The sequence below is a fragment of the Lytechinus variegatus genome, chromosome 1 (assembly GCF_018143015.1).
Source record: "Lytechinus variegatus isolate NC3 chromosome 1, Lvar_3.0, whole genome shotgun sequence".
Taxonomy (NCBI): Eukaryota; Metazoa; Echinodermata; class Echinoidea; order Temnopleuroida; family Toxopneustidae; genus Lytechinus; species Lytechinus variegatus.
This window is the reverse complement of record NC_054740.1, coordinates 26,937,954-26,962,122: the sequence shown is the minus strand read 5'-3', so window position 1 is coordinate 26,962,122 and position 24,169 is coordinate 26,937,954. Positions and strand designations below refer to the sequence as shown.

The window sequence follows — 24,169 nt, the reverse complement described above, 5'->3', positions numbered from 1 at the left end:
CACATTGGCCCGTATTCTGAGCTCTGGTTTAGGTTAGAACCTGGTTTACACTTTAACTATGGAGTGCCAGTTGGAGCACAAATCCCTAATAGTACACATTCTATATATTAGTTCACATGACACCCAAATTGTTGATGATTGTCTGGGAATGAAAACAGAAGCATTTTTCTTCATTATGAAAGCAAAAGGAAACAAAATAGTAAACGTAAGAAAAATACAATATACACATAATTTTTTAACTTTTGGCTTTCCATAATTTCAGCACAGAGTAATACCATAGTCTATAAAGTTAAACCTGACTTCAGAATACCGGCCATTGTGTTTACAAAAAAATAATGCTTTACTCATTTATGAGGCGCTCATTAACTACATTGTAGTTGCCTATTCAATGGTGCACTATTAAATATATATTTCAGTATTAAAAGAGATGATAAAAAATATATCTTTATTTTACTTCATAAACACACAACTGTGGCAAAGGATGATACATGTATCTGTTTTACATGGAACAAACTGGCTATATACTTGCTAGCTGGCTCCATTCCTGAAACCCGTCTTGGAGTCCCAAACCATTTCACCAGCGATATAAGTCCTTTGAACATTTAAATCATCATCAACAAACAAGAAGTCTGCATCGGTGCCGTAGTCTAGGGTTCCTTTCCTGTCTGTGATGCCAAGGAGTTGGGCGGGATGCAGGGTTGCGGCTTCGATGGTCTGTACCGTGGTGCAGCGGGTTGCTTCTTTAAGGTACCGTACACAAGATGACATGGTGGCGATGCTAGAATAACGAGATGAGGGAATAAAGTTAAGATAATATTGAAATTTAAGTATAAAAAAATATACATGTACACAAGATAACATGACATGGTGGCAATGCTAGAATAATAAGATGAAGTAAGACAGTTACTATGATATTGAAATATAGTTTGAAAGATACCCAGATGGTTGTATGTTTGGATCGCAACTCTGCCTAGCTTCCTTTACAAAGTTACTTTACCACTCTCTAAACTGGTACTGAATCGATTGCAAACTTCTGTTGTAAATATCACATTGATATACAACTTTATCTATAGACAAGGCACAATCAATTTTGTGTCTCGCCCACTTATGAAAATAACCAGTAATATCGTGATTTCCGAGGGCACGCAACAGAACTATCAAAACTTCAATGAGAAATGACTGGGATGGAAGAACACTTGTCATATGAGCCTTGCACGTAAACTTTAATGTTGACCTGAAAATGACCTTTGACCTTATCATGTGACCTCCCACTGCAGCAAAAGATGCAGGTCGCCTAAGAACATCTACCATCCAAATTTTGTTGAAAAGTGAATACGGTTGCGGAGTTAGTTATAAGAGTCTTTCATGTAAACTTAAACGTTGACCTAATAATGACCTTCGACTTTATCATGTGACCTCCAACTGCAGCATAACATGCAGGTCCCCAAAGTCCATCCACCATCCAAGTTTGGTTGAAAAGCGACTTATGGTTGTGGAGTAATGTGTCATTAGATATGTGACGGACGGACGATGGACGACATTTGGACCCCTACGTAAGTCTCGCCTTCACCTCTGGTGGGTGAGACAAAAATCAATTGGATTTGTTTCAAAAGACACACCAGTAATTGAGTGCACAATTTACAATTAATCTCAAGACCTATGATTGATTTTGGGACTCAAAATGCCTTGCAATTGATAGCAAGCTACTTGCAACACTTGATAAATGTAGTTTGTCCAGCATTGTGAGCACGACTGACTGGAACAATTCAGAGTAAGTGAAGGATGTGCATATATAAATACATAAATAATAATAACAATAAGGATAACAATAATGATAATAATAACAACAACAACAACAATAATACTAACAATAAAAATAATAATAATAACACTACTACTACTACTACTACTACTACTACTACTACTACTACTACTACTACTACTACTACTACTACGACTACTACTACTATTACTACTTCTACTACTACTACTACTACTACTACTACTACTACTACTACTACTACTACTGCTACTACTACTGCTACTACTACTACTACTACTACTAATAATAATGTTTCTAATGCAGGCAAGCAGATGGTTGGTCCTTCAAATGAAATTTTATAAATAATAATTTTTGTTTTTTCTTTTAAATATATACTAGCCAAAGTCAAGGTCTAACCTAAAAAAATAATACTGTTAATAAACATAAGACACTTTTTTTCAAGCCCAAAGAAAATACCAAAACTCATTTTGGACACGTTGTTGTTGATTTTGAGGTGGCAGGTCACAGAACTAGCACAAATACAACTTGCTCTGCACACAAGTCATTCCCAGGGACTTTTTAAGGCTGCATGTTCAGACACTTTTCATTGAGTTAAAGGTTTGCACAATAATCTAATGACTGTACAAATGTGACCAGCTACCTGAAAACCAACAATACATGTAAGTTACAAGTCAGGTTCTCTGTTCATAGCCGAATTAATAATTTGGTCTTCAAAAAGTACAAATTTGAAAATTATTTTAAAAAGTAGGCTACTTAAATCTTTAAGTGTACTTCTTCATATACAGTAAAAACTAGAAATTAGACGTGTCCTTTGGACACACATGCCCCTTCTGTAATGCGATCAGAAATTCATGCAATATGATTGAACTTCATCGTGCAGAAACCAATATGCATCTATATAATGAACAGATTTAGACCTTTGACCTAAAGACTCACCCTTTCCATAATAATCTCTGACAAAAGACATGACAGTCAGGTCATTTGATGTGACCTGACTGTATTTTATCTACCCAGACACAAAACATTTTTAATATCTGGTGAATATTTCTACAGTTATCATGTAGAGACCAACTTGCATATTTAAAGAGCTTTGACCTTTGACCTGCGAACCCCGAATTCGAACTTAGCCTGTATTTTGGTGTCATCTACCTACACACCCCAAATTTTTAAACCCATTAAATATTTTTCCAGTTATTGCGCAGAAATCAAGTGGGGGGGGGGGGCAGACAAACAGGGGCAACGCTTAATGCCCCTCCAGACTTTGTCTGCCGAGGCATAAAAATGAACGTGGAAAGCTTAATAAAGGACAAGATACAAGAGTTTTTGACATAATTTTCTTCATGGACGTCTTAAAAGTTGTTTCACTGAGATTGTAGTATGCACATCTCATGCTTGAGTGAACTCCTATAAACTCCAAACCATGTTTCCTCTCTTTTTCTAAAATTCTCACAGAATTTCCTCTGCATTAAATCAAGCCCTTGTGAGATTTTCGGTGAACAATCAATCAAAAGTTGATGTGTTTTATCTGGGCCCGTTTCGGGTACACGTGTACACGCACGGTCAAGTCAGTGCACGTGTACTAAATTCCATCACCGTGTACACGGTAGCATCTGCATAAACAAGCTCACAGCCTCACGTTAAATCTTAGTTCTCAGACACTGCACATGTTTTAATTACTAATATGTCAACATATTTCAATTAATCCAGAGTGAGTTCACTTCCAAAATCGCCAATTTAATCCACATTCTTTCTGGAGACTCACGTTTTTGTACCACGAAATGGGTCTGCTCCGGTCTCAAAAGCTCAAAAGCGTTGCTCAATCACACTCAGAGTCAATTTGAGAATCACCAATTGCGATAGCGATCATCGCTACAACTTACGTGTTATACGCTCGCACACAAGCCTACAAACAAACGCTCTTCAAATTGGCAACATAATAATGAAAATTAATCGATAACTTCAGTTACACTTATTCTGCAGCGATCTGTGCATGCATGTACGGTACAGTATACAAAATGCGCATCCAACGAGCGTCGGCGCTAGCTAGGGCCCTGCACTGATTTTCTTTTGCATTCTTTATTAATTTAATGCGCTGCTAAGCCGAGTAAACTTTTAATTTGCACCAATTTTTGTGGATTGATACTTCAAACTTCTCAGGTAAGCTTTAAAACCGTGACTTGGGCTATATAGACCCCTTTTTATGACATATTGATGCGGGTCCGTGTCGACATGAAAACAGAACTCGCTCTAACAGTGTTTACAACGTGTACATGTGTACACGACCGAAAAACACGCCGTGTACACTAGACAGCTGGCAGCCGTCTGTTTCGAGGAGTTTTTTAACATTTTTTAATTTTTTAATTTCTCCTCGTCAACAGACGGCTCGCTAGCGTGTCCCCGCCATTAGGGGAGGTACAACGCAAAATCCCCCCGGCGGGGCTCATCGAATATTTTTTTTAATATATTGCAAAATATAAAAAGAAGCTTACCAAAATGCAGCTTGTTATTTCCTCTAGGCTTTGATTGGCATTTAAGTGGTGAAAATTCAATTGAAAAGGAACAAAAACAGTGATTTTCCTCGGCTGTCGTGTAGCTCCCAATTCACTCGTTCCTCCGAAGTCGATAATGTACACAAACATATGAGGTGGGAAGAACTTCCGGGTCAACTGCTTATCGAAACCGTTGGCCAATCAGATCATCTCTTTTACGTCAGGCTTATGAATATTAATATTCTTTTCCTTTTCAACGTGCGCTCGCGATCGCCAAGCTATATGTGTGACGTAAAGGTCATGGGGCGGAGTCTAACTTTCGTCGGCCACTTTTTCATGAATAATTCATTACCAAGATGGCTGCCCACTCGAGTCGCAAGTGTCAACTTTTAGAGACAATCCTCTGAATGCCAGTTTCAAAGCGGGAATTTAGGGTAAGAAACTGTCGTTACTTAAACATTATCACCTAAAGGTGCATATGAATGCACTGTTTGTGTAAAATATCACGGTATTGAGGAGAAAAAAGAGAAATTAGCCGTGGCCATTGATCCCCCGTACAGACGACGGTTAAACTTCGGTCTATGTATTTGGTGAGTGAAGCCAACGAAGTTCAGCTGAACAACCAACATAACAGAGACCGAAGCTTTTGGTCTACGTGTACACGTGCATCAAAAATGGACTTTCAAAACGGGCCTAGTTTTATCCAGCTCAATAAAATGTCTAAGGACTCATTTTGGGGCAATTTGTTGTTGGCTTTGGGGTGGCTGGTCATATAAATCCAACTTGCTCTGAGAGGAACATTCTGCAAACAGTCACTGCAAGGGACTTTTTAGGCTACTTGTACATGTTCAGACCCTTTTCCTTGAGTGAAAACAGGGTTTGCATTAAAAAATATATGTATTGTGAAACCTCTACACTCTCTCTTTCTCCCCCATAAAAACCTTCAGGGCCGTCTTACAAAGAGTAACGATTGATCCGATCAACATCAATTATAAGGAAATATATCAATGTCATAATTTTTTTTACAGGAAATTTGCACAATGTCCTTCATAAACAAGGAGAAGCACATTGAATTCTCAATGAAATGATGAATGTATGAATATACATCATATCCAGAAAAAATTCTGAGCAAACATGCCTTTTAGATGTTGACGTTTGCTGGATTTCCATACTTGTGGTTGATTGGATCAATAGCAGATCTTTGTATGACGGGGCCCAGAAGTTTTATAAATTCTCTGTTAAAGGAAACCAAAACCCAAGAAGAGAAGTAATCTTATTGAAAAGAATAAAATGAGAGGAACAATTTAAAAAAAGTTTCATCAAAACCGGTTATGAAATAAGCAAGTTATGGGAGTTTGAAAACTCTTGTTGTACTTTCTATGGGCATCCTCAAATTGGCAAACGTGCTTCAAAATGGCTGATTTTGTGGACAACTCTCCATTTCTTTTGTACACAAATTTTCAGATTTTCCTCATTATCTTTCAAATTGCATCTTGCCTCCTTCTGAGTACAACATATTTTCATGGGAAAATATAATCCACACCATATATGTCAAGGTCAGGAGGAGATAATATGAAATATGTAAAATAAAGGGGAAAATCTGAAAATATGTGTACAAAACAAATGGAGAGTTGTCCACAAAATCAGCCATTTTGAAGCACGTTTGCCAATTTGAGGATCCACAAAGTAAGTACAACAAGACTTTTTAATCGTCCATAACTCGCTTATTTCATAACCAATTTTGATGAAACTTTTTAAAATTGTTCTTCTTACATTTTACTCTTTCCAATAAGATTACTTCTCTTCTTGGGTTTTGGTTTCCTTTAAGTTACCAAATCTTACCTTCCGCTGAGAGTGTTTGTGCCGGCCACATACGCAGCATTGTCCCTAACATCAAGCTGTTGGGTGCCTAGATGGTGCCTTCCAGGTGGGAGCCCCATTGCAGACAAGGCATCGGTTACCAGGACAGCACCTGTGCGGATGAGAGACTACTCAGTGGGTCGGTTTCATGAAACCAGTTAAAGTAATGAATTTGCTAAACAAGTGGAATGCCTCTGGCCGTCTCACCTGCATCACGCGGTTCAATATAGCAGCAGTGCTGATTATGAATACTACTCTAACTCGCACAAGATGTTCAGTGATACATGGTTACTCTTATGTCCAAGTTTAATGAACTAGACCACTTTTTATGAACTAGACCAATAAAATTACAGAGATATGATGGTTATTCAACAAAAAAACCCAACATGGCCAAAGTTCATTGACCTTACATGACCTTTGACCTTGATCATGTGACCTGAAACTCGCACAGGATGTTCAGTGATACTTGATTACTCTTATGTACAAGTTTCATGAATCAGATCCATAAACATTCAAAGTTATGATGGTAATTCAACAGATACACCCAATTCGGCCAAAGTTCATTGACCTTTGACCTTGGTCATGTGACCTGAAATGAGCACAGGATGTTCAGTGATACTTGATTACTCTAATGTCCAAGTTCAATGAACTAGACCAATAAACTTTCAAAGTTATGATGGTAATTCAACAGATACCCCCGATTCGGCCAAAGTTCATTGACCCTAAATGACCTTTGACCTTAATCATGAGACCTGAAACTTGCACAAAATGTTCAGTGATGCTTGATTACTATTATGTCCAAGTTTCATTAATCAGATCCATAAACTTTCAAAGTTATGATGGGAATTCAACAGATATCCCCAATTCGGCCAAAGTTCATTGACCCTAAATGACCTTTGACCTTGGTCATGTGACGTGAAACTCATGCAGGATGTTCAGTGATACTTGATTAACCTTATGTTCAAGTTTCATGAACTAGGTCCATATATTTTCTAAGTTATGATGACATTTCAAAAACTTAACCTCAGGTTAAGATTTCGATGTTGATTCCTCCAACATGGTCTAAGTTCATTGACCCTAAATGACCTTTGACCTTGGTCATGTGACATGAAACTCTAATAGGATGTTCAGTAATACTTGATTAACCTTATGGCCAAGTTTTATGAACTAGGTCCATATACTTTCTAAGTTATGACATCATTTCAAAAACTTAACCTCAGGTTAAGATTTGATGTTGACGCCGCCGCCGCCGTCGCCGCCGCCGCCGCCGCCACCGCCGCCGCCGCCGCCGCCGTCGGAAAAGCGGCGCCTATAGTCTCACTTTGCTTCGCAGGTGAGACAAAAAAATGGTTTAAAAGCAGCTGAAATAATTCAATTTGATAAGCTGATAGCAAACTTGTTATAGAAATTAAGTATAAGTAATTATAACAAGCTCAGATTTGCATGGATTCTATTAGAAATAATAAAGGCTGGAGAATACGATGGGTTTTTCACTGGCTCTTGACTTGAGTTTCCTAACTACATATTGCAAATAATGAGAAATGAATTGTAATTTTAAACAACAAATGTGACCAGTCACCTCAAAACACGGGTCGTGTGGTCTAGTGGTTAGAGCATTGGACTCATAATCGTAAGGTTGTGAGTTCGAATCCCAACTCTGCCATTGTCTCCACTTTGATAAAAAGGCCCGAGAGTGATATCTGTCGTCTATAACGTCAGCCACTATGACTGATTAACCTAGACATAAAATGTTTCATAGGTAATTGGTTTTATACCAGGTTGGCGTTTACCAGCAAAATGCTGTCCTGCCGAGTTCCTACGGGAGTTACCACAAACAGAAACAGAAAACCAACAATTTGCCAAAAACGATTTTGAGATTTTTATTGAGTTTGTAAAAGCTCATCCCAAGGTTTAACATGATATATGATTTGTCAAACTTAGTCATCAACAATAACTCACTCACATACTTGATTGAATGCAGAAAACAAAGAAAATAGGGAGAAAACAAGATTTAAAGTTTGTGTTCACTAAAGCATGATATGTGCACACTGTGCAATCTCCATGAAACTTCCAAGCAGTCCTCAAAAACTAGTTTCAAAGAAACTGTTGCATCTTATACTCACCATCATCATCATCTTCATCATCATCATCATCTTCATCAATACATCCATTTTTATAATCATCATCACCATCATCATCATCATCATCGTCGTTGTTGTCGTCATCATCATCATCGTCGTTGTTGTTGTCGTCATCATCATCGTCATCATTATCTTTATCGTCATCACCATCACCATCATCATCGTCATCATCATCTTTATCATCATCATCACCATCACCATCATCATCATCATCACCATCATCATCATCACCATCATCATCATCATCAAATGATCATCATCTTCATCATCACCATCACCATCATCAACATCATCATCAACATCATCATCATCATCATAATCATCACCATCATCATCATCATCTACTTACCATCAGGATGTGTCTGATAGGCGATACGTAGAGCCGCTGGATGTGTGTGTATACCATCGGCAATGATGCCGTAGTAGACACAACGACTGATAGCATTGCTAGCCAGAAGACCTACTATACCCGGATCTCTGTGATGGAACTGTGGAAAGATTTACACAAAGCACACAATCATCGCAAAGAGTTGTGATTGATCTGGGTCCCGTTTCATAAAGACTTGTTATAATAACAATTTTCTATAGCAAATTTCCCATCAGCCAATCAGATTGAAGGATTTCAGTGGCTTATAACTATTATTGCAAATTTGTTACTGCAATAAGTTTTTTTGAACAGGGCCCTAATCAATCCCAAATATAGAAATCCATCAATGCCATAATTCTTTGAAACAGAAAATCTACGTAATGTCCCATTGGAAACTATTAAAGAGGAGCACATTTTGCAAATTTGGTTTCAAACGTTGCATCAGACTGTTCATTAACTCTTAACATGCCACGCACACTACTAACCCAACGCCACAGTGCTAATCCGATGCTAATCCCCTGTGCCAGCCACAAAACCCCCCTGTGCCACATTGATTTTGGGATAGCATATCGTATTCGCTCCTTTCAATAGTCATGATTACAATTGCTTGTAACTCTCTAACGATTACTTTATCCATAAAATATTGTGTTGTAAAGTTGAAGGAAATTTCATACCCCTTATAATGGTGTCCTCATTATATGGATTGGTTATCTTTACCGCTAAAATATGAGTTGTATCAAGTAGTTCCATTTTGTGGAGTGTTTTGTATGGATCAAAAAACCTAGGTCTCTTCCCTCTCAGAGGCGGAGCCATATCTTGTAAAAAATGTAGAAATACTCGAAAAAGTCGAATGTAAACCGCGTGAGTATATAAGTTGATCTGTCAGAAAGCAGAGTTCGCGCTGCACACAATAGTGCTAATTATGACGTGCATGCGATGCGCAATACAATGCAAAACAGCGTAACAATGATTGTAATTCCGAATGTGCGCAGTCATGCACGAAGCAGGCGAGGGTAGGAAACAATGCAAGCACAAAGCAGTCAATAGTAGGCGTGCGAGCACGAGTGTGGCATGTTATAGTAGGATACGTAGCGTGCACGAAGCACTCAATGAGTTAAAACTGTGAGGCATGAACCTTTCATGTTGCAGATTTATCATGAAAATTGTTGGGGGGAGGGGCTTTTTTTTTTAGAATCTCCCAGTATTTTGGGTGTCAAAAGCAGCCCTGCAGATAATTTGTGTATGTTTCAGAACGATCTGAATGTCACAAATGTAACCTGCCATCTAAAAAAAAAAACACAATAATTTTCTTTGTTTTTCTTATTTCTTTATTCTGTTTGAAATGCACATCTTAAGCTTTGAAACATAATCACCAGTAAAAATTGACATACAATTATCAAACCTCACATAAGTCGTTGATTGTATGTACAAGAAATCCATTGAGAGCTTCAAAGAATAAGGAGAAAACAAGGTTTCAAGTTTGGGGTTCATTGGAGCACGATCCATGCAATCTCAGTGAAACTCCCCCTCCAACAAAAATTAACAAAATAAATAAATAAATGAATGAATAAAAATCACATTTTGACAATAGGACAAAGAAAAAATAATGAACAAAAAAGATGATCCATTTGGTACAGCTGTATACTTTCATATTTTCATCAATGAACAATAAGCATATCAAGACATACTCTTTTCTTTTTTTAAAGCAGTTAACTTACTGGAAGCATAGCATTAAAGAGATGAGTAATAAATGAAGCACCGGCATTGACAGACTCCTCTGATATACATAGATTAGCTGTAGAATGACCTGCATGAAAGTCAACAGACAGAATATAAGATCAGTGCGGAGTTTGCTCCTTGGTCCAATGAACTACACACAGGATGAAGTAACTTCATGCACTTTATAGAGCAGTTACTCACCAAAGGTACAATCTCACGTTGCAGTTTTATAGACAATGATTTATAATAGTTTGCTTCCAAAAATTTACGCAAGACCTTTATTACAGAGTTCAGCCAATTCCTTTTCATTGAGTTTATACAAGGGGCCTGTTGCATAAAACCTTTGCCATAAAAAACATTGGCAAACTTTTTGCCAGAGTTTTTTAATGTGTAATTTTCAACAGCATAATTTTGTTTGCCAGAGTTTTTTAATGGCAAAAAATTTATGCAATGGGCCCAAGGTGTGTATTGCTTTGTTGCGAAGCACAATCAGGGTTCCCACAGAAATTTGAAAACAGGATTCCATGAGTTTTCCATGACGAAATTGCTGCTTTCCATGACTTCCCGGAGTTATGTAGAGTTTGGGATGTCACAAGACTGGGAAAAATGGAAATCATCAACATTAATTATCATAATAGCAGAGTATGAGAGTTGCAAGGCACGACAAACTGGAAAGCTGCCATAGCCAACAGGTATACGTAATTTAATGACTTTCACAAATTTTCCAAATTCCCTGACTTTCCATGACCACAAATTTTTACTGGATTTTCCATGACTGAGGGAACCCTGTCAATTCAAAATAAATTGCAAAATGTAATCCACTGAAAAAGAATTTTCCAAACAATGTGAGAAAAGGCTTCAACAATAAAATAAAAACAAACAAGAAACTAATAGCTTGCCACCTGAACCAAAATTCTACCAATACTTACCCACTGATACTGTAATACCCCTCTTAACAAGTTCCTGGACTACACCCTTGGCATTACTCAGCTCCGGAGCTAGCGTTACTATGGCAACATCATCCAGATTGCTGTAGACATCCCACAGATCTTGGGTGCCTCTAGAGAGGGGGTGAACCAGGTGCTGGGGGTGCGCTCCTCTTTTCTCCACACTGATGAACGGCCCTTCTAAATGTATACCTGTCAGAAGTGATCAAAGGGATCATTGCACTTTGAAAGCACCTGATTTAAAAAAAAAAAGTTTCAAAACTAAGATTAAACATGTGTATGAGTGCAAATAAACGTCAATATACAATGAAAAACTATAATCTTGACACAAATAGAGATTAATTTGCCTGATCATGAGAATTGTTTCTGAGACGAATGACTACATGATGGTTTGGGGGAGAGAGGGGAGGGGGGGCAGGTCACATCTAGGTTCCATGACATTTGCTCTGGTGACACAAATGCTTCCATGTAAATTCCACAGATAATGGAATTACCAACTTCAATCCTGAATTAACACTATCCTAAACCTCACCCTAATCCTAAAAAAAAAAAAACCGATTCCATCCCTTACCCTAACCCTATATCTTAAAGCCCGGAGCAAATGTTGTGTCACTAATTCTTGAACCTTGAAGGAATAATCCCTTAAGCAGCTCTTCCAAGCTAAACTGGAATAGGATGTGCTGTGACAGAAAGTGATGGTGCAGACAATTTTGTTGGAATTCTATTTACAATTAAATTGGTGACGTACAAGTAAAAATCATGCTCCTAGTGCTTACAGCATTCTGGACCCTACAGGAGGCTTTAACCCTCAGATGACAGGAAGGGCAGCCCCCCGGAAGACAGCAACTGATGGGGCAGTAACTGCTTTAGCTGGTAGATGGTTCCAGATACGAATGGGACGGGGATAATATGAGCATGCCATTCTCATTGCCATGAGGAGGTGTTACAAAAGACAAAATGTACAGAAAATTAAAATTTGTACCTAATATGCCTGCCCCTTCTGCTGATCCTTCTGTTTTGTGTACCTGTGGTATAATCTGAATGAGAAGAAAAGGGAAAATAATTACTTTTTCAGGGTTCCCACAGAATTCTATGACTTTTCCATGACTAAATTGTTGCTTTCCATCGACTTCCCGGGAGTTATGTAGAATTTGGGATGTCACAAAACTGGGAAAAATGGAAATCATGAACACCAATTATAATAGCAGAGTGTGATCACAGAGTATGTGAGTTGCGAGACTCGGCAGACTGGAAGGCTCCCATAGCCAAGAGGTAAATGCAATGCCATGACTGTTCCATGACTTTTCACAAACTTTCCAAATTCCCCGACCTTCCATGACCACAAATTTTTCCAGGATTTTCCATGACTGTGGGAAGCCTGTTTTTGAATAGCCTCTCACATAAAAGGCCAGTTTACACATGTATATGTCACTATCAAGCAACTTGCGCCTTGGTGTAGCGGTTCTGACTCTCGCCTTGTAATCAGAGGGTCGTGTGTTCGAATCCCACCATGGCCTAGCGTCCTTTGGCAAGGCGTTAATCCACACTTTGCCACTCTCCACCCAGGTGTTAAATGGGTACCCGGTAGGATGTGAAAGCCTATATGTAGTATGCCTAGCAATTGAGTCTTGGAACTCTTGTTGGAATGCTCCCCAGGGAGTGGAGAAGGTGCATACATTGTATGCGGGCATGCAAGGATCCGATGACCGGGGTAATAATATGTCTGTAAAGCGCTTAGAGACGTCGTTCCGATGTATTAAGCGCTATATAAATGCGGAATATTATTATCAGTCACTGGCGTAAATCCTTGTGTCACACCTATTTTTCAGGGGGAGATTATCTATTGTTCCATCACCCCCCCCCACTTGAATCGCATGATGTCACAGATTTACTCTGTGCTTTCAGTAATATCTCTTCAAAAACCTTAATTATTAATTTCATTATATTTTTTAAAAGACAATATGCCACACATAAAAGAGACTTAATGTGCAAATCCTTTCTCACACCAAATTTAAGATTAAAGGGTTAATAAAGGAATACTCTGGGCTGAGAATAATCATATCTAGGAAAATAGAGTAAAATTCACCAAGAAAAATGTTGAAAATTTCATGAAAATCTGAAAACAAATAACAAGGTTATTGAGTATTAAAGATAAGCAATATTTAGCATAAACAGTTATAGAATACCGAAGTGTGATGTCATCAATTTTCACTTTTTGCATTTCAGCATTTTTTATATATTTTGGTAGAGCATGATGACAAAAAAACCCACGACTCAAATTTGGTGAGAATCAGTCCTTGTGGCCCCAAGATGAATACATAACTAGCCCCAATGAAGTCAATATATTATTATCCCTTTAAGATGGAATTGAAAATACACCTTTCTCTATGTATCTGGTGATGATGTGATGAGGGTCGGGCGGAAAGAAGTGTAAGTTAGAATGAAATTGAAAACACACCTTTCTGTATGTATCTGGTGATGATGTGATGAGGGTGGGGCAGAAAAAAGAGTAGGTTAGAATGGAATTGAAAACACACCTTTCTGTATGTATCTGGTGATGATGTGATGAGGGTGGGGCAGAAAGAAGAGTAAGTTAGAATGAAATTGAAAACACACCTTTCTGTATGTATCTGGTGATGATGTGATGAGGGTGGGGCAGAAAGAAGAGTAAGTTAGAATGAAATTGAAAACACACCTTTCTGTATGTATCTGGTGATGATGTGATGAGGGTGGGGCAGAAAGAAGAGTAAGTTAGAATGAAATTGAAAACACACCTTTCTGTATGTATCTGGTGATGATGTGATGAGGGTGGGGCAGAAAGAAGAGTAAGTTAGAATGAAATTGAAAACACACCTTTCTGTATGTATCTGGTGATGATGTGATGAGGGTGGGGCAGAAAGAAGAGTAAGTTAGAATGAAATTGAAAACACACCTTTCTGTATGTATCTGGTGATGATGTGATGAGGGTGGGGCAGAAAGAAGAGTAAGTTAGAATGAAATTGAAAACACACCTTTCTGTATGTATCTGGTGATGATGTGATGAGGGTGGGGCAGAAAGAAGAGTAAGTTAGAATGAAATTGAAAACACACCTTTCTGTATGTATCTGGTGATGATGTGATGAGGGTGGGGCAGAAAGAAGTGACCCCGTGGGATAGGATACCCTGAGCCACCTTCTGAATTCCCTCTGACACAAGCTCTGGCTCTGATGAAAAGTCGTAACCAAAACCACCTGGTATGAAACAAAGTATAAGTATTAGTAGTAGTAATAGTAATAATAATAACGAAAACAATAGGAACCAACAACATAGCTTTAATAGCCTCCGATCGTACAGTTCATTTCACTTGATAATCAATATTATGCAAATATTCAATGTTTACGAATGCAATCATTCCAACTATTACATGAGCTTGGAAGTTAAAAGAGACTTTTCGACTCTGCTTCGCATCACTGAATAGATTGCTTCAACTTGCACTGAATGTAATATGTGACTCGGCATACCGAAATGAGAGAGAAGTCGCAAATGAAAATTCCTAGAAATTCGACAAACTAATAAAAAAGTCAAAATTTTGAAGATTTTTTTTTTTTCATTTTTAGATTCTTCCATGTTTCATAATTACTGTGTGAAAAAAATGAGTGAATTTGATGACGGGAAAGTGATAAAAAAACAGTTTTTCTGCGAGTGTTTTTTTTCGGTCAGTTCGAAATTTTTTGATACTTGGCACGCTCGATTTCATCGAATTTCGCTTCATACTAAGCTCCGCCCCTAGCAACGTAACGCCATTGTTGATTGGCTATTCATTTAAACTCAAGTACAGCTGGCGGCGTCCGCCGACCGTCCGCTCGATCGATCGGTTCAATGAGCCTCAAAAGAAAGATCAAAAGCATCGCTTTCAATAGGTATTCTGAAATTGAAAAGGGGGCTTCTGAAAGTTAACAAACGGGATTCAACTTCTAAAGGGCTATTTTTTGTAATAATGGTAGTTGGTACTAGGCGGGGGCGTTAGCGATAGATTGATAGGCCTACCTGATTTAGAGTGTATAGCTAGCTTGTCTCGCGAAAAAGGTCATGCGTAAACGCAAAGTGTTTATACATGTATAACACGGTTTGTTGGCGAGAATTAATTTCATAAAACATAACATGGACATGTTGAAAAGAACATTTTGACAGGGTCAGACTTTACCCCTTTTTCAAATTGTACTTTTATGGCGCCAGTGAAGTACAAAAATATGTATGCCGCTCGGCATTACGCCCCCCTCCCCCCTTCGCCAAAAGCTGGATCCGCCTATGAAAAAGTAAGAAAAACATACAAAGCGGGAAAGGAAGGAAAGAACATGTGAGAAGGAACAAATCATTCCATTATGCTAGCGTGCTTAGTCGGAAAGGGAAATAAATGACAAAGATGCACAAAATAGCAAACAATTAACGGCGGGAAATCAAGCTGAGGTAGAATGGAATGAGTCAAAAGTTCGATTGGAAAATTAACAAAACGAACAAAGAAAACAGAGAACTATAAACACAACCGGGTTGTCTTGTTTTAATGTTTGAATCATACTTGCAATTAGATTTAAAATGGCGGCTAGTTTTAAGGTTTAAAATGAGACTTGGTGATTTTATTATTTATTTTAAATCTATTTATTTTTATTATTACGTTTTTCTCTCTCTCTTTTAGGGGGTCTCTCTCCTCCAAAATAAATCATTCAATCTTACAAAGGCTTTTGCATGGTCTCATTCTTTATCTGTTACTGTGTTAGAATAAAATATTGGTTGTGCTTGATTTGATCCGAATCAGCATTCATGTTGGAGGTGCCATGACCGAGCTGTGTCTGGCTATACATGGAGAGCGCGGTCAGGCGCCGATCCCCGCGGCTACATTTTTGCTCTTATATCCTGCATTCAGATACATGGAAATCCTTTACGCATTATTTGTAACTTGGTGTGCACTTGTTTGTTTAAAAAGTAAAAGCGTATCTTCCCTAATCCATCCTCTGTTGGAAATTATGATGGGACTTAATTACTCATGGTACCTCCTGGCTCTTTTTGTTGTAGAATTAAGACGTTTATGTCAAGGTTTTTTTTTTTCTCTGCATCACTTTTAGAATCACTTTAACCTTTTTTTCATTATACCTTTCTGTATTTTGTTCTAATTTTGAATCATTTCAATGCTGTATACCCCCCCCATGATGGGTACGATATTGAACCCATTTATTGAACAAATTATTCGCGTTTTTACTCACACTGTCTCAATCTAACTTAAATATTAATAAAACATGAGCACATCAGTAAAGGTGAGGTACGAATTATTTTGAAGGCCCATCTTACCATTTACAAGGGATATTTTTTTTAGAACATGCGGTTAAAGTTCAGGTCATAATGACACGCTTGATAGACTACATGTCACGAGTCCGGGTAAGAGTAAACGCCATCGACATTCAAACAAGCCGATGGCACAATCCCTCCTCCATGGTTTTAGGTCCAACTTTTTAACCCCGCCTTTTATTTCATTAATAAGGGAGATCATGGCATTCTTTTTTTCTTTCACGAAGATTATTATAAAACCCCGGTTTAACCAATGATGTGTACGTAGACGATAATTGATTGACGTGGAACGTTGTTTCGTCTTGCAGTCGCGCGTGACTAGCAAGTTGACTATTGTTCTCAATGCAGCCTCCTCATTGGTTAATCGTTTCGCCTTTTTTGGCACGCGGTTACTAGGGCCTTTCGGTTAGCTCGGCGGTGGCAAAATATATTTTTTTCATGGAGCAGGGTCAAAACGGAAGTCAAACTTCGAAGGCGTTTTTCTCTTGATTTTTATTTTCAAGAGCCCAATTCTTCCTCCATTCTAAAGCTAATATCTCCACTAATATTTAGGCTCCTAAGGGTCGAGTGATATATCAAATTAAAGGTAAAGAAACGGGAAATAATAATCACTAAAAAAGTTGGATTTGAAAAATTCCGACTTGTCTCTCATTTCGGTATGCCGAGTCACATATTCAATTTTCTTTCATTTGGAACGAATGAAAAAGGCAATTTTGTGTCTCGCCCACTTATGAAAATAACCAGAAATATTGTGATTTGTGAGGGCACGCAAGAGAATTATATCGAAACTTCATTGTGAAATGACTGGGATGAAATGAAAACTTGTTATAAGAGCCGTGCACGTAAACTTTAAAGTTGACCTCAAAATGAACTTTGACCTCACCATGTGACCTCTGACTGCAGCATAACATGCATGTCTCCCAACTCTATCTAACATCCAAGTTTGGTTGAAAAGTGACTTACGGTTGCAGAGTTAGGTGTCATAAGAGAGTCTTGCATGTAAACTTTAACGTTGACCTGAAAACAACCTTTGACCTTACCATGTGACCTCTGACTGCAGGATAACATGCCAGTCCCCCAAGTCCACCTACCATCCAAATTTGGTAGAAATGCCACTTACGGTGCGGAGTTAGGTGTCATAAGAGAGTCTTGCATGTAAACTTTAACGTTGACCTGAAAATGACCTTTGACCTTACTATGTGACCTCAGACTGTAGCAAACATCCAGGTCCCCCAAGTCCATCTACCATCCACGTTTGGTTGAAAAGTGACCTACGGTTGTGGAGTTATGTGTCATTACAGGTTTGTGGGCGAGACAAAAATTGATTATTAGATTTATACAATACTAGTATTTGATTTGTAAGCATGGATGGTCCAACGTAGACCAATTGACCAAAATACAGGGAAAGAAAGAATTGGATTATCTACATAGATCTGCTCGGGCCTTTCTTTGAATTTTTATTTTGCTAAATTCAATACCTGCGCATGGCAGTGATGCGGGTATGCACAGACCATGGTATGCATGTGCACGTTCAGTTTGTGATCTATTGCGAGGCTGGCTCCTTTGCTCAAGCTTGCAATAGCTGACTATTGCACTGCTGGCTCTTTTGCTGGAGCATGCAACAGTCGACTATTGCATGGGTATAAATGATGAAAATCTATATTTTATTGTTCGAAATAGACATGAAATTGAATACTCCAAAAATTTGCTTTGCCTAATTGATTGTGGGCCAGGCAGCCGCTGTGCAGCGCCAGATCGACGAGACTCTATCCTTTTAATCGTTGAACGCCAAACAGGGTAGCAGCAACTCCCATAGATCTTTTAACATCTTTTGGTCTGATGTGGCCAGGGTTTGAATCCCTGACTGCCCGGTTGTGAGACAGACGTTCTACTAACTGAGCCAACACACCGGTCCCATGTGTGGTGTGCTATAGCCAATTCCTCTGAATGTCATGTGATACGCATTCATCCAATAAGCTGTCAAGGATCTTTGTATGTGCTGTGTAAAATAGAATAATTAATCATAAAATTCAAACACATAAGATTTACCACTGAGCTTTGTGGTACAGGGCGAAGGGGAACATAATTTCAAGAAAAGTTTAGTCAGTGATCGACTTACATGTATTTTGATCTCCGCCAATCTGATGCATGAACTTCAGTAAAGCTGATAACCATTGTCAGTGACAATGGAAATCATCAACATACTATCCAAAGTCTGTAAACACAATGGTTAATGACTAATTTCACGCTTGATTTTCATAATTGTACATTTTAGTAAATGAATTCGATTGTAAAAAAATGAACGATGATTGCTAAGCTTTGTATGATGGGGTCTCACCATTGATCTGCACATCGATGTAGCCTGGAACAATGATGGCATTGTGGCAATCTATCTGGTAATCCGCATAGCCTTTCTCCTCCCAGAAAAGCTTTCGTGGATTCAAAATCTCTCCGTTCCTCACCCACAGGTCGTCTCGGATGATCTGACGCTGATGAAGGATACGACAGTTTCTGAATTGGATGATGGGATGACGCGAGACCGAGCCGTTGGATGGCATTTTCAGCCTGCGGTTGTCTATGGAATTCAATTAAGATTTTTGTAAAATTTCAAAATGGGTTTTATGAAATACATAATAATGTGAAACAGGGAATAATTTTGCTTTACAAATTTGAATAGCATTTTTGGTCATAAGAGAAAAGCTCTCAAATATTTACATTCCTACATGTATGTAAACATATGCTATACAAAATGGGTAGTAGTCTTTAACAAATGTGGAGCAAATTGCGATGCAATACTAGGACAATTATTCCATGTGAAACACTTTCAAAAATGTATACAGTGGTGCTAAAAAGGTAGTGAACCCCACCACAGAATGAACATTTTTAAGTGTTCAAGTTCTATCATGTTTTAGATATTTTAATTGTGAAGTCATGTGATAAAATATTATATTAAATAAAGTTTGTTTCTCTGGGCTTGCCAAACACTGTAGTGCTGTTGTCTCCATTCAACACTCAGCATATTAAAAAGGAATGCATTTTCTGGTGGGGTTCATTTACCTTTAAAGCACAACTCCACAGACTGATTGTGATTTGTGTGAGTGGAAAAAAATCCTAGATGATATAGAAACTAAAAGTGTTTATCAAACAATATTCATGTTGGTGTCTGGCGATGAAATTCATTGCAAGTCATGTAGGATTATGACTTCACTGGCATCAGGGCCCAGTCTTACAAAGAGTTGCGATTGATTAGGGCCCTGTTGTACAAAGAGTTACGATCGATCCAATGAATCGTAACTCTATGGAAATCTATCAGTGCCTTAATTTTTTCTACGAAAAATTTGCACAATGTCCTTTTTATGCCAAGAGAAGCGCAGTGAATTTTCAAGAAAACAATGAGTGCATGAATATACATCACAGCTAGAAAATATTTTGAACAAACATGCATAACAGATGTTGACACTGCTGGCTGTCCATAGTTGCGATTGATCGAATTGTAACTCTTTGTACAACAGGGCCCAAATCAACCACAACAATGGACGGCCAACCACATCAACATCTAAAATATGTTTGTCTAAAATATTTTATAGATATGATGCATGTGTAAATTCATATTTCTCTTGAAAATTCAGTGTGATTCTCTTTGTTTGCTAAGGAGATTGTGCAAATTTCCAGAAAAAATGTGGTATACATACATGGATTTCCACAGTTGAGATTGATTGGATCAATTGTAACTCCTTGTAAGACGAGGCCCTGGATTCATTTAGTGCAATCATGCCTACTACTCTGACACAAAACAAACTTTACATCACATCAAAGAACACTGGCCACTTAAACTAGGGGTATGAAAAAGTGACTGGGCAGGAATTAGCCTTCCGATTTCTTTCGTGTGTTTTTTTTTTGAAACTTGCAAAGTTGATGGTTCTGTGATGAATTAATGATAAAAAATTGTGACCAGTTTCTTGTTTGAGAAAATTTCATGAGTTATTGAATTGAAATTTGATGCATGAGTGATCATGAATTGCAATTTTTAGTGCAGCATTTTGACTTTTATCATGTGGATCTCGGCAATGTGTTCATGAAAGTCAGGAGAATAGGGGGTAAGATACATGTAGGACTAAAATAGGTGAAGTATGTTGATGGGATAAAGGTCAACAGAACATTCAGCAACCCCTCCATCTCTAACCCCCCCCCACTTCTTTCCTCCTGAGAGACTATACTTAGCAAGGCTGGGCAGGAATTAGCCTTACAGTTATTTTGAGTGGTTAGTCATTTGGAACTTGAAAAGCTAAGGATGTTATGCTAAATGAATGAATAAGTTTTGGTTTCTTAGGCAAAATGAATTGAAAACTGAAATTTAATGCATGAGTGAACAAGAATTGCGCTTTTAGTGTAGCATATTCATCTTGTGGACCTCAGCAGTGTGTTTGTGAGAGTCAGAGAAATGTGATGGTACCTGTTACAAGCACAAGGGCGAGATATGGTAAGACTTGATTAAAATTTTTTAATTTTTGTATTGTTTATTTTTTAATTTTTTTTTGTCATGTTTCATTATTTGGAGACTGGATTTGCTTTTGAAGGGAGAATATCTTAAATGTTGATTTTTTTTATTAAAGTGCACAAACTTTAAGTTGTTGTTTTTTGTTAAATATTTTTTTCACCCTTCTAAGAATATACATGAAAATTCAGAGGAAAGAATATTTCATTTCCAGATGGGTTAAGTCTTGTATTTATTGTTTTTTCATTATTGTTAATTTTGCCTTTTTTTATTTACTTTTCTTTTTTTTTCATTAGGGGTGCAGGTGGAGGTTGTGTTTTAAACTGGAAAATGGGGACGGGATTGGTACAAGTTTTTTTGTCACTTTTGTTTCTCTTGTGTTAAGTGTTTGTTTGGAGCTTTGATGTCTGTTTGGTTGTTGTTTAGAGCTTTGTTATCTTTCTTTTTCCTGGTTGTTTTCTGTTTTGCTTTGAAAGAAATAGACCACTCTTTTCCTTTTCTTTTGGTTTCAACTAATAATTTGAATTTATTTTTCTTAAAAAAAGAGAGCTCAAACACGGCCTTTGTAATACAATGTTTGTATACAAATCTAAGAAATACATTGATAATGATTAGGATATACTAAAGCTTAATTTTCATTCTTCTTGATACTTTAAATAATTTGCACACAATGCTACATACATATATTACACTTAGCTGCTCATCCCTCCTAAAAAATGTTATTAAATGTCCATTGTCTCTAAAATCAAAAGCTACATATTACACAAGTATAGCAAATTGTTGAATTAATAGAATACATTTAGGAATTGGTGAATCAATCAAATACATCAGAAAAAAGCACACTTGTATTTTTATTTGGTCATACAAAGTACAAAAGGAATAATTTTTTACATAAAAAAAGATTTAAGACTTAAAAAAAGACAAAACTTAAAGAGAAATTCCAGTAGTTGCAGTAAACACTGATTTCATGAGAAAGTCTGTAAAACCAGGCTTAATTGTCAGTATATCATTGAGGATCTAGATCTGGTACAGTTACATAAACTGAACTTTGTGAAATCTTGAAATCTACGCTGAAAAATGTTCACGCTGAAGATCACCAACACAGATAGGCACACGTGGGACAGTGTATTATTATTGCTGGAATAAAGACCCGACGGAAGTGACCGAATCCGCGCTTATTTTGCTTATTTCTCAGCAATTACACAATTTCTTCCAGAATCCTTTGGCACATATTTTTTATTCATACAGACACTTGGGTGGTCATTATATTAGATTCTGTAAAAAGTCATTTTGAGATCGTTACCAAAACTGGAATTTATCTTTAAGTTGAAAAAGAGCTTGTAAATTACGTCAGAAAAACAAAGAAATACATTAACGTTAGAAATTACAAAAACAATACTTAAAACAAATTCATTTAGGAAATTATCTACATGATGCTGTTTTGATGCTAACTAAATTATATATATTATCTATCATGATCAACTTCATTTGGCAAAAAAAAAGGCGAGTAATTGTGATTTTGCGTAATTTGCATAATTAGAATTAATTAGAAGAAATATTTTTACACATAATAAGAAAAATTACAAGATGAAATAATCACACATCAATTTAGCTTTCTTTCAATTTTCCATTGATACCTAAATTACTTCATAGGGCTCAAAACAAAGAAGTTAGAGCTTGTCGAAGACTTGGGTTCAAAATGGCCACAAAATGGTCACAAAAATCGGTTTTGTACTCCATTGACTTTACATTAAGACAATGATCACAAATTTCAATTAATATGCGCGACTTGAACTGGAATAACTTCATAATTAATTGATGAAAATTAGAGTTCTTGGTATGATATGAAACTCTTTTCAAGAGCTTTCAAATGATACCAAATTTATTCATATTTGAACAGTTGAATGATTATTTTCATTTTTTTGTCACATACCTACTCCTTGCCCCTTCATTCTTTTCATATATATTCTTCACCCATATCAATACCAGGGCAGCAAAATGGGGGCTTACAAAGGTGATGATGAATATTAATATTCAACAACAACAAAAACAACGATATGAACAACATTAAACAATATGAAAATAATAGTCCAGCGGGGTGGGCGTAGGCCGTAGCTGATCCTCCCACCCGCGCCCGTGGCCGAGCACGCCCAGGCAGGCCCACCACGCAGCAGCCTCAGGCCCGGGACGAAAAAAACACTCACACACACAAACGAAGGTTTTAGATCAAATGTAAATCACATCACAAATCAAGGTGACTATCGATACTAAGGAGACTAATGAAATCACAACCGCATCTTTAAAAAGAAAATTCATTACTTTTTTACTCACAAAAAAGGAAAAAACGGAGGTTTCCCGTTCGTGCTTGCTTGCCTAGGCTTGTGAAAAATATGTCTATGGAACGCCAGGCGATGCTGTTAACGTTAACGTTTGCCCAACAATTATTATTGTCCGTAAACATGGTAAATTGCCAATTCGTCTCCTGTCACGTCCGTCACGTCCACTCACCATATGGGCTCCTTTCATTTGAGTCTAATGCCATTTCGTCTATAAACATTTCTTCTAACAATTGGTCCAATAACCATTTGGTCCAATCATTACTTCGTCTCATCACTGTTTCGTTTATAAATTATAACCATTTATTTTCAAAACCAGTTCTAATATCCATTTCATATGGACTAAGTGGCTATTGGACCAACTAGTTACCAGACGAAATGTTGAGTGGATTAATTGGCAGTTAGACCATGCATGTGGATAGTGGACGAACTGATGGTAGAACAAATGATAGTAGCCGAGTTCGGTAATTGGACGAATTGGCATTAGACAAATTGGAAATAAATCAAAGTCGACCAACAAATACTCGACAGAAATTCAATTCTATTAGATTCAACATTTTCAAAAGTTAAGCACTAACACATTAAAAAAAATTACAATATAATCGAGGTGGAAACTCTGAAAGCATGGCTGCAATTAGTGCACAGTAAAAACCTCCATACAATAACAAAGGAAGAGGAAAAAGAAGAAAAAAAAACAGGACAAAATCATAGGC

At 37.5% G+C, this 24,169-nt stretch overlaps 1 protein-coding gene across 1 annotated transcript; it reads right to left on the bottom strand.

Moving 5' to 3' along the window:
* Positions 1-330: 330 nt before the first annotated feature.
* On the bottom strand, positions 331-23,522 carry LOC121410315 (N-acetylglucosamine-6-phosphate deacetylase-like). The gene is made up of 9 exons (XM_041602323.1): positions 23,452-23,522; positions 18,964-19,200; positions 14,397-14,536; positions 12,289-12,343; positions 11,289-11,498; positions 10,359-10,447; positions 8,623-8,761; positions 6,115-6,244; positions 331-778 (listed from the first exon to the last, which is right to left on the bottom strand). Exons 2-9 carry the CDS (start codon positions 19,181-19,183, stop codon positions 529-531), a joined length of 1,233 nt encoding a protein of 410 aa, XP_041458257.1. The 5' UTR covers positions 19,184-19,200; positions 23,452-23,522; the 3' UTR covers positions 331-528.
* Positions 23,523-24,169: the final 647 nt, after the last annotated feature.

Coding starts and splice junctions, on each gene's coding strand:
- LOC121410315 (XM_041602323.1), bottom strand. CDS start 19,183: ATGCCATCCAACGGCTCGGTCTCGCGTCATCCCATCATCCAATTCAGA. Junction 8,762..10,358: donor TCTTTAATGCTATGCTTCCA/GTAAGTTAACTG, acceptor ATCTTTCCACAG/TTCCATCACAGAGATCCGGG. Junction 6,245..8,622: donor CTATCAGACACATCCTGATG/GTAAGTAGATGA, acceptor TCATCCGCACAG/GTGCTGTCCTGGTAACCGAT.